At 36.9% G+C, this 10,571-nt stretch overlaps 2 protein-coding genes and 3 non-coding genes across 5 annotated transcripts; 2 read left to right on the top strand and 3 right to left on the bottom strand.

Moving 5' to 3' along the window:
- Nucleotides 1-883: 883 nt before the first annotated feature.
- LOC114826176 (protein DETOXIFICATION 35-like) lies at nucleotides 884-4,907 on the top strand. Its single transcript, XM_029106186.2, has 7 exons — nucleotides 884-1,276; nucleotides 2,878-3,503; nucleotides 3,613-3,669; nucleotides 3,779-4,017; nucleotides 4,120-4,238; nucleotides 4,357-4,443; nucleotides 4,640-4,907. The coding sequence occupies exons 1-7, from the start codon at nucleotides 1,007-1,009 to the stop codon at nucleotides 4,718-4,720; spliced, it is 1,479 nt and encodes a 492-aa protein (XP_028962019.1). The 5' UTR covers nucleotides 884-1,006; the 3' UTR covers nucleotides 4,721-4,907.
- A 668-nt stretch (nucleotides 4,908-5,575) lies between these two features.
- On the top strand, nucleotides 5,576-5,659 carry TRNAL-CAA (transfer RNA leucine (anticodon CAA)). Its single transcript has one exon. It is a non-coding gene; the product is annotated as a tRNA-Leu (tRNA).
- Nucleotides 5,660-6,292: 633 nt separating this feature from the next.
- On the bottom strand, nucleotides 6,293-9,355 carry LOC103406558 (rRNA 2'-O-methyltransferase fibrillarin 2-like). Its single transcript, XM_029106185.2, has 7 exons — nucleotides 9,163-9,355; nucleotides 8,459-8,769; nucleotides 8,173-8,268; nucleotides 7,999-8,076; nucleotides 7,734-7,910; nucleotides 6,826-6,894; nucleotides 6,293-6,692 (listed from the first exon to the last, which is right to left on the bottom strand). The coding sequence occupies exons 1-7, from the start codon at nucleotides 9,176-9,178 to the stop codon at nucleotides 6,513-6,515; spliced, it is 927 nt and encodes a 308-aa protein (XP_028962018.1). The 5' UTR covers nucleotides 9,179-9,355; the 3' UTR covers nucleotides 6,293-6,512.
- Nucleotides 7,141-7,200, bottom strand: LOC114826222 (small nucleolar RNA snoR60). The gene has a single exon (XR_003775141.1). It is a non-coding gene; the product is annotated as a small nucleolar RNA snoR60 (small nucleolar RNA).
- LOC114826221 (small nucleolar RNA snoR60) lies at nucleotides 7,421-7,494 on the bottom strand. The gene has a single exon (XR_003775140.1). It is a non-coding gene; the product is annotated as a small nucleolar RNA snoR60 (small nucleolar RNA).
- Nucleotides 9,356-10,571: the final 1,216 nt, after the last annotated feature.

The raw sequence follows: 10,571 nt of genomic DNA, 5'->3' as shown, positions 1-10,571 counted from the left end.
TGACAAAAATGTACTTGCAAAATAATAACATTTAAGATTAAGGCCAAAAGCCTCACACGCCCACGATCCTACGATCCCATGATGAATAGGGGGCTTTGGCCGAAGAATCTCCAATGCTCAAATTTAGAATTTTGAAAAGAATGTGTTTAAGAGTTTATGGGTAGTAAATGACTCAGCTTTTTAGAGGAATAATAAGGCTATTTATCGAAGAGTGGCCGGCCCTATTTGGAGAATAGTGGCCAGCCATATATGGTGTAATTAGGTGAATAATTGCCAGATATTATGTGAAATAATATCTTGCAATTAATCCTAATTTAAATAGAAAATTTGAGAGTTACATTTTGAATAAGGATTTGATGAGGAATGATGAAAGGGATTTGAATAAATATCATTTTCATCACCTTTGACTCTTCCTTGATTGAGTCATTATTGTCCGTTGCATGCACGTGGAAATCCCGATGTGTCTCAAGGGTAATTTTGTTATTTTCACACAAAAATCCACGTGTCACCTCCATAATTTTCTTAATTATTTTTTGCTGCACACTTGACACGTTGTTATTTTTCAATTTATTTAAGTTACATATCATTTTTAGTTAATATAATTTCAATTCTAAATTTATTTTTTAGTTACTGGATAATTGTATGTATCCTTATCTGGTGGTTATTTATCAATTTGTTGACAGTAATCCAAATATCATACTTGTAATTTTGTAAAGATAACAAGAAGTGAAATTCCAACGAGATTCTCTGAGAATGAGACTCTTCAAGTCTCCTTGAACTCTTTGTCACAAAGGAAGTTTGTTTTGAAAAGTAAAAGCAAAGCAATATGAAGAGCATGCAGCAAAGCAATATAAGTAACGCAGAAACCCCAACACTTTGCATTTCCATTTTCCACTACCAAACCTAAACCAAACCAAACACCCAAAGCCACCATCTTCTCCGGTAGGCAGCGACCTCCAGTTTCGTCGGGTCCGTACACGTGTCCCTGCAACAACTACAGACTCAAATGGTGACGCCAGTGCCACTGCTTCACGCAGTGAACGGCGGCGAGTTCCATGACTACGAGCCGGTGAGGAACTTCAGGGATGCCCGGTCGGTGGCGTGGAATGAAACCAAGAAGCTGTGGAAAATTGCTGGGCCCATCGCCTTCACTATCATCTGCAACTTTGGCAACAACACAGCTACCACCATGTTTGTCGGCCATCTCGGAAACCTCCAGCTCTCCGCCGTTTCCATCTCTCTCTCCGTCATCTGCACCTTCTCATTCGGCTTCATGGTAATTTCCTTTCATAATTTTCAGCTTTCATTTACATTTCATTAGTTTTAAAATGCGGTATTCGATTTTAAATGATTTAATTTACGGGAAGGGACATTCAAATTCAGACGTAGGATTCCGATACGGAATCAGACTAACTCGCGTCTGCATTCATTGTTTCGCATTTCAAAACATGGAAGTCGCGTCTTTTTATGTGTTTAAAGCATGGTTTAAAATATGAGTGAAAATATCAATACGTAAATTTCTGAAAATATCGTTGGATACATATTAATATTAGTTGCATTCGAAGGAAATTATGAAAATATATAATGAGATGAGTGTATCAACTCATTTAAATTTAGTCGAAATTAGAGAGAAATTTCTTATAAAAATTCAAAAGTTTGCAAATTTTTTGTGATGAATCGGTAAATATTGGTAAATATTGGTAAATACTCATTGTTTTTCCTATATCCTTCTAATATAAGTGAACTTAGATCCTTAATTTTTCACAATTTCATGGATATTTTAAACACTTGCTTAAAGTATAGATCTTTATTCAAAAATTATATATATATATATATATATATATATATTTTCACATTTATATTTGTAGTGTTTCTGATTCAGATTTCTAACTTTGCGTTTTTTTGTGTTTAATTTTACTTTGTATTTTTTGCTTTTATATTCTTTTGCATTGCTTTTCTTCTTTTCTTAAGTGTTAGGTACCACTGCTCAAAGTTATTTAATATATATATATATATATATATATTACCAAATATCTATATATATTTTATCGGTGTATCTTGTTTAAATTTGGATATTTCATACTTTGTTTCTTTTATATTCTTCTGCATTGCTTTTCTTCTTTTCTAAGTGTTAGGTACCACTGCTCAAAGTTATTCAGATATATCTATATATATTTTTTATTTTTTTACCAAATATCTATATATATTTTATCAGTGTTTCTTGTTTAAATTTGGATATTTCATACTTTGTTTCATACTTGAGAAAATCTAGGAAAAGATGAAAATTGTGTGCGTGATATTGAGATCGAGAGGAAGATATATGACACAGAACTGGATAAATCAGTTTCTTTAAAAAAATCTAATTCAATGGCTTATATCTAAATAATTATAAAATCTAATTAAATTATTATTTACTATTTTAATTTAATTAAAGGGTTAATCTTGTTCATTTCCCTCAAACAAGAAAAGAAAGAGGTAAAAAGTCAAAATTACGTCCTTTCCCACATTGATTTAAATAGACAAAATATGTAAATTAATAAAATGACAAAACTTTGGGATACCATTTCAAAAAATTGAAACCTCATAATAGTCCATTTGAAAACCATTTCAAACTTTAAGTGTGTAAATGTAGTTAGCCCAAAATGAATTTGCACAAAATGGTAAAAGCCCACTTTTGTTTTTTACTATTATTATTACTGCTCGAGAGACACAAACAAAAACAGAAGTGCAAAACGAGAAAACGAGGGTGTAAAAATCAGTACTCTGATAAAAAGCTTCGTCATCCATCAAATGTAATTGCAAAATGAAAATATGTTCACACAGCATGATTAAATTCAACTAAAGGAGCTAATGCATATTATGTACAAAAATTTGTAGCTTGGCATGGGGAGTGCGTTAGAGACGCTTTGTGGCCAAGCTTTCGGAGCCGGACACGTTAACATGCTCGGCGTTTACATGCAAAGATCATGGATCATTCTGTTCACCAGCTGTGTTATCCTCACGCCAATCTATATCTTCTCCGCCCCGATTTTGAAGCTTCTCGGGCAGGATGATGACGTGGCTAATCTTGCTGGAACATTCACCATATATTGCATACCGCAGTTGTTCTCCCTTGCCTTCAACTTCCCTGCCCAGAAGTTCCTTCAGGCTCAAAGCAAAGTTCTCGTGCTTGCGTGGATTGGATTTATCTCGCTTCTTGTACAAATTGGAATGCTTTCTCTCTTCATTTACGTGTTCGATTGGGGTATATATGGTGCAGGCATTGCATTTGGCATCACAGGTTGGGTAATTGTGATTGCTCAAAATATTTACATAATGAAATGGTGCAAGGAAGGGTGGACAGGGTTTTCGTGGTTGGCGTTCAAAGACATATGGGCGTTTGTCCGGCTTTCACTTGAGTCCGCCGTGATGCTTTGCCTGGAGATTTGGTATATGATGACTCTTATCCTTGCTACAGGCCACCTTAGTAATGCCGTACTTTCTATTGACTCGCTCGCTATTTGGTAAGGCCATAACTCCCCCTCATTTTTTCTTACAGTGATTTTCGTTCGTTTCTGTACTCGAATTCCGATACTTTACTCAGTTTGTTTACTCGACCAATTGATGTTTCAGCTTAAATTTCAACGGTTTGGAAGCAATGCTGTTCATTGGAATCAATGCTGCTATAAGGTAAGTGCCCAAGATTCATATGTGCAATCTTGTAACGCAAGAAACAATTTGAGGCATTAGTTAAAGATGTTCTAGACCTGATTTTAATTTGTGTCTCACGCGTTTTCAGTGTTCGGGTCTCCAACGAACTTGGATTGGCACGTCCAAGAGCAGCTAAATATTCAGTCTACGTGACGGTTGGTCAGTCTCTGCTCATCGGAATCGTTTGCATGGTTGTGATCTTGATAACCAAAGACTACTTTTCTGTCCTGTACACAAACAACGAGGAATTGCAACATTCAGTTTCCAATCTAGCAATTCTTCTCGGAGTGACTATGCTTCTCAATAGCGTCCAACCAGTTATTTCAGGTAACAATCGAGTTACTTAGGACTCGTTTGATAACCACGTAACTTCCACTCCATCTCTGACCCCGTCCCCTTGTAACTTTTTGTTCTGGGTTCATGCTTCAGGTGTTGCTATCGGAGGCGGATGGCAGGGACTGGTGGCTTATGTAAACTTGGGTTGTTACTACATTATCGGGCTCCCGCTCGGTATCCTTCTTGGCTATGTAGCAAAATGGGGAGTGAAGGTAAATCATTTTGGTTTCAGTTCCACTACTATATGATTCGATGCCTGGCTAGCTCGGTTTTTTCCTTTCCTCGAATGTCTTCGACAATCATAGTCCCAAAATTTCTTCACCATTGTAGGGAATTTGGGGAGGCATGATATGCGGGACTGCTCTTCAAACCTTGCTGCTTATGATTGTACTTTACAGAACCAACTGGAACAAGGAGGTAAGTTAAATTCTCTATCAAGTGCTTGTTTTGAGACTGCTTTCGTAAGGGTTTAAAAGCGCTTCCCTAACACTTCTGGATTGTAGAAGTGTTTTTTTAGAAAAGCACCTGAATTCTTAATACAAAGTTTGACGTGTTTCTAATAACAACACTTCTTGCACAAACGCTTATGCTAAATCGTAACTTTTCGTGGCAGGTTGAACAAACAACGGACCGGATGAAGAAGTGGGCTGGGCAAGACTACGGCGACGAGGAGATAGCTGCTGTTAGCGTATGAAATCATGTTTTCTACCGAGTGCATAAAATCTCCTAATTAAGCTCTCTGCTTAGTTGTAATTTTTTGTGTTAGAATTTTCAAACTTTCTAGCCAGGAAACTACCTGCCATCGGTACAGATTTTTCATTTTTTTAACCTATCAATTGAATGTTCAAGTGGTTAATCTGAATTCCCATAAAATTTTAAAAGTTCTGTTTTTCTATCTTTCCGTCGTCAATAATGTATCAAAATTGAGGTAAACAAAAGTTGTTCTGAACGTTACTTTCACAAGAAAGTATTTCGAGTGCCTAGTTAAAGAAATTGAGAGCTTGTTTTGACAATGCGATGTATTGAGCTGCTCTGAAACAAGAAGAGGGTTTCAATTTTGAACACGAGGAAAAAGCGACGGACACATTACCCTACTGAAAAATCCAAAAGATAATTAGAGAAATGTTTTATTGGTTCTCAGTCTATAAACCCAACTGCGAAAACCAATCTGACCATAAATGAAAAAGACTTACATGAAAAGGACTTCTATGAACATATGGTCAATAAAATAAGTAAATTAAAAGGAACAAAACACTTGCACAAAAAGCATTTCGAAAACTTACTTGGAAGAATTCGACCAAAAGAAAGAGCTTAATTGGAAGAAAATAATCTTCCGATTATCACTTGTTTCGTTCTGATTGATTTTAGTCACACTATTTTTTTTACTCTTCTCTTATTTAAAAATACGGAGGTGGTTTTTTTTTTTTTCTACGGTTATTTACTTGTTATGTTGTGGTTTATTTTAGTTGTGCTAGTCTAAAAATTCTTTCGATTGAAAGAAAAACAGAACTTAATTAAATAAATTTTGTTTAGTCCAATTATCAAGATTGTCAGGATGGCCGAGTGGTCTAAGGCGCCAGACTCAAGTTCTGGTCCTCTAACGAGGGCGTGGGTTCAAATCCCACTTCTGACATTTCTTTTTCTTGTTATTTTATTTCCTTATCTTATCATTTTTTTTTTCCTTTTTTTTTCCCTTGTGATTGTGAGTGTAGGTTTCACATTCTACCACTCTTCACTTTTATCAAACAAAAATAAAAGGGCTGTCGACTTACGAATATCAAAATGTAACCACCTTAAGCTAAGTGTGAATATCAAAATGTAACCACCTTAAGCTAAGTGTGCAGGAGAGTGAAATAATGAGTTAGGATTAAAATAGGTTCAGTTCAATTTACTTTTACATGAATTTGTTTTTGTCTGTTATTTTTGTTTTTCGGCTTTGTTAGAGTAGGTTTGTCTTTTGAATTCGCACAAAATGAAGATAGTCTGTTGAATTTCAAATATATAATTTGGTTTGTCTTTTATCTGTTAATATCAATTTGGTTTTGAAGAGTTTGTTCTTCATCCAAAATCTTTTTGTAAAGAGCTTGTTCATCAAGGAGGAGGATGAGAAAGCGTAGCCCGTATCTTTACAAGCATGCAGCCGGAGCAACAACCGAAGTGTCGATGGCGCAAAATCCTGCAGTTGCAATCTTTGCTTTGACATACACTCAAAGCAACATTAGGTGGCGGCGGATAGAAATAATTTCTATCCGCCTACTTACACAGGTACGAAATAAAACGATTATATAAAAAAACATATATGTCTACAACGTTCTACAACGTTTGAACTGTTCAGAACTACTACATCGAAAGACAAATCTAACCAGCAACCAGAAAATATACAAAGGAAGGACAGAGTCACGTTTACATTCTTAAACTTTGTAAACTGAATGTTCTTTTTCTCCTCCCCAATAAAAGCAGATCATGGACGGGAAGCCGGACAATGTCTAGGCGTTGCCAGCTTTCGACTTCTTTGGCATACGATAGCCACCAACCACGCAAGCATGGTCGCGCTCAAAAGGTTCAAGAGTGACTTGTTCCGCAGGCTTGAACTGCTCTTCCTGAAGCTTCTTGACCTCTGATTGGAACACTGCTTCCGCGGGTGATGTTGAATCAATGCAATTGGCCTGAAAACAAGATTTTATTCATAAAACAAAGAAGCGTGCGGCAAAAGGAAAATTTCCAACCGAAGTGAAAGGTATTTCCCAAGCAAAAGGTTCCTCATGTTTTATACGGTCTAGCAAAATTCGAGAAACAAACCTTGATTGAGATAACGAAGTGGCCTCCAGCTTTCAGAAAATATGATGCATTCAATGCAACAATCCTAGCCTGCATTATATAATTAGACCGAGTGAACATAATTCTGAAGCAACTAACATTTGAAGGCTAAGTACGGCCATGCCTTCAAGGACTTCTGTCAAATACACCAACACCGTCAGAAACACTGGTGTTAAGGGTACCAGCAACGCCAGATAATGAAAGAGTAGGGGAGAAAGGGCTGGCGAGGTGACGTGAGGTGAAATCATTAGGAAAAATAAAATACTAAAACTACAAAATCAAATATTGAAGTGTAGGAGCATCAGAAACTCGGTCTTTGCATCACCCATAATTGTCCGAGTTGTTCGTCACATGCTCAATATATTGCAAAGGATAAAACTTCTAAAAATACAATCACGAAAAACCACACAGCAGACAAAAGAAGGAAAAAAACCAAACTATGTAAGTTTTATGAAAACAAAAAATCAGAACGAGTACAACAAAAGATGTTTGAACTTGCAAGAACGAAAAAGCATAAACAAATACTAACAAAATTTATGGAGCAAAAGAAATGCAGAGTGTGATACAGAACAAAGTACGCATCAGAAACTCGAGTTCACATCATCCATGATGTCGTGAAGGGGAATCCGAGTATTATCTCATCATATGCGAAAAAAATATGAGAAGCTAACAAAAATGAACACCAATAGTTTGCGATTTTCAATTAACACAAAATTTCAAGCTCAGCTAATTGCAAAATTCTATAGCAAAACAGGTCAGGTTAACTAGTTAATCTTTAAATGTAAAAACAAATCCCCTTGAAAATCCTTGATCTTTTCATAACCCATAAGAAAAAGACTTGAAAAATTAGGTTCTTTTACTAGCAAAAACATGAATTGCAAAAAACAAACCTGATCAGGTTGTGCAACATCAGAGAATATCACATCAACCATGCCAACAAGCATCCGATATTTAGCTGGATGTCTAGCATCTTCAATAATGGGTATGACATTTGTGCGCTTCTTAGCCATATTTACCAAGTCTCTGCCACTTCTATGAGAGAACTCAACTGCATAGACAACTCCAGTCTACAAAAACAATAGGTGGTTCTAAGAAGCTATTCTCGGAGAAGAAATATAAACAGCTTGAAGAAACTGAATCAGAAAGAACACTTACAGGGCCAACAATGTCAGACACATGAGAGACTGTAGTTCCAGAAGCAGCCCCGAGGTAGAGAACTTTAGCACCAGGTTTCTACATTAAACAGACGGTTATAAAAGATTTAAAAACGATTGTGGACAGACGATGAACATCAAACAAAATGCAAGAATACATGAAATCAAGACTTACAATCCATATATTATCAACACCACCAAGAATGGCTGCAGCCAACTTGGAACGGAAAGGGTTCCAAATCCTATACTCAACTTTTGTTCCATCCTCATTCTGAAAGAAAGAAAATGCACTTTTAAGGTGACCATCGATTATATTCACATACCACAAAAATAAAGATCAAGTAATTAGTCTAGATACTTCAATTAAACAGATAATTTTGCAAGAACAAATCGCTTAAATCTTGGTTTATTCGGATTCAAAGCAGATATTTTAATAAAATTAGCAAATGATTGAAACCCACCTGAACAGAAATCCTCTTCTCATTGTAGACAGCTTCACCGGGAACAAGATTCTTGGTAACAAGAGCATCTTCTTTACCCTTACCAATGAAAACACCTTCATGTCTGTGAGGCTCAACCACCACTTTGTTACCACCCTTCATTCCTCCTCTCCCACGGCCTCTTCCGCGATCACCACGTCCGCGATCACTACGCCCACGGGATTTAAAGCCACTACCACCTCTGTCAAACCCTCTACCACCACCAGACCTACCCCCACTTCTTCCACCTCTGTCACCCCTACCGCCCCTGAATCCACCACTACCACCACGACCTGAACAAAACCCAACAACTTATAAGGACTTCTGCCAAATCTTGTAACAATCTTAAACATGAAAAGTAAAAACAACACAAAGTACCCATAAAATCGACACATAAGGGTAAACAGCTGAAATTTTAATCAATTTGGTCGAAACCAAAGTAACCCAAACGCAAAAATCAACACTCTTTGCAGCATGCATAGAAAATAAACCAAATTTCATGTGATTTTGTCGATAGCAAATTAACCCAAGAACAAAAGTCGACAATATTTTCAGCAGGAACAGAAGAAAAAGAAATCAAAACATCCAGATACCAGAAAACCCAAATAAAAATGCATACTTTCATACAATTTACAAAGAAACAGACGATGATTACAAAGAGGGGTAAGCTTATTTTTCTCAATTACCTCGAGGAGGAGCCATCGCTGCGAGAGTAGAGAGAGCTGAGGGAAGTACCCTGCGTTGCTAGGGTTTATCAGAGGGAGTGAGAGAGGCGAAGTGGGTTTACGAGGGAGGCTGCAGGCACTTTATAATGTTTGCGTTTTAGGATTTAGGGTTTTGATGTTGGTAATTACTGTGCGGTAACTGCGGTAATTATAACATGGGCCAAACAAGTTTTCGATATTCTTTTTTATTCGGCCCAAGATTTAATTTGACTTAAACTCTCTCTTTCGGGTGGGACGACTACTGGTTTGAACTGAGCAAAGATAAGGCTATCTTTTTCATCTCGAGATTCTCAACGTAAGGCTATCTTCAACATAAGGGGCTAAAATCTCATTTTTAGCCGTAGTTTTAACTATTGACCTATATATATGAGGTTAGGTAGTTTTTTCATCCAACGGTGAGGATCTATAATCTCCTCTGCTACTCTGCCCCAGCATGGCAGAGGAAGAATTACGCGGGGGGAGGGGGGGTAAAATAAAAAAAATATGCTAAAACCCCCCTCCCCCGTCCCCACACTTTATAATTTGTTAAACATTTTATATTCTGTTGAAATTAAATAAATTGAATTTGAGCCGTTGGATTTAACAAGGATTTATCTGGGCGCTGGATTTGAACTTCAGGCGTGGGTAAAATTGAATTTGAGCCACTGGATCTGAACGGTGGCGCATCTAGGCCGTAGGTAAAGTGCTTGCTATGTGCTTACCCGTAGAGGATTCCTTTGCCAACTTGATCATGTTGCGCGGGGCCTGCGTGGCCTGGTTTCAAAGGATGTAGCACTGCTGCGGGGAGCCGTCGGCCCACTAGAAACCTTATCCATGGGATAGGAGACCCAAATACCCACCCCAAACCAAAAATCCTATTTTCCAACTCTTAAAATCATTATTTGGGCCACTTAGTACTACATTATAATGGTATTTTTCTTCACTGATAAATAAAATGTATGAGGTTCGATTCTCACCAAAAGCATATTTGGATCATATTATTACTGGCATATTATGAGGCTTAACCCATTCGTCCACCCCCTTAGTATAGATATTATCGTTTGTTAAAAGAAATACATTCCTTGGAGACGATGATTCGACCCAAAAATTTTGAGTTTTGTTTTTCTTTTGTTTCCTGCCCTCCAAATGGAGACAACCTAAGGGGGGGTGTATTCAATTAGGAATTTGAGAGATTTTAATGGATTTATAAATTCATGAATTTTTATGGAGTTTAACTGCTTTGTAAAGACAGATTTTTATGGAGTTTAACTGCTTTGTAAAGACTCCATGTAAAATTTTGATTCAATTCCCTTGAAATCTCATAAGAAGAAGTGAGATTTGTGAATGCTTAAAATATACTACAAAATCTCTAATTCCCTCTAATTCCTCAA

This window comes from Malus domestica, chromosome 07, assembly GCF_042453785.1.
Source record: "Malus domestica chromosome 07, GDT2T_hap1".
NCBI lineage: Eukaryota > Viridiplantae > Streptophyta > Magnoliopsida > Rosales > Rosaceae > Malus > Malus domestica.
This window is presented reverse-complemented; position numbering and strand designations above follow the sequence as displayed.

Bases quoted from the DNA above. Each gene is read 5' to 3' on its own strand.
- LOC114826176 (XM_029106186.2), top strand. From the start codon at position 1,007: ATGGTGACGCCAGTGCCACTGCTTCACGCAGTGAACGGCGGCGAGTTC. The intron at 4,239-4,356 runs GTAAATCATTTT...TCACCATTGTAG, and splicing joins TAGCAAAATGGGGAGTGAAG to GGAATTTGGGGAGGCATGAT. The intron at 4,444-4,639 runs GTAAGTTAAATT...TTTTCGTGGCAG, and splicing joins GAACCAACTGGAACAAGGAG to GTTGAACAAACAACGGACCG.
- LOC103406558 (XM_029106185.2), bottom strand. The intron at 7,911-7,998 runs GTAAGTGTTCTT...TTGTTTTTGTAG, and splicing joins TGTCTGACATTGTTGGCCCT to ACTGGAGTTGTCTATGCAGT. The intron at 6,693-6,825 runs GTTTGTTTCTCG...TCTTGTTTTCAG, and splicing joins ACTTCGTTATCTCAATCAAG to GCCAATTGCATTGATTCAAC.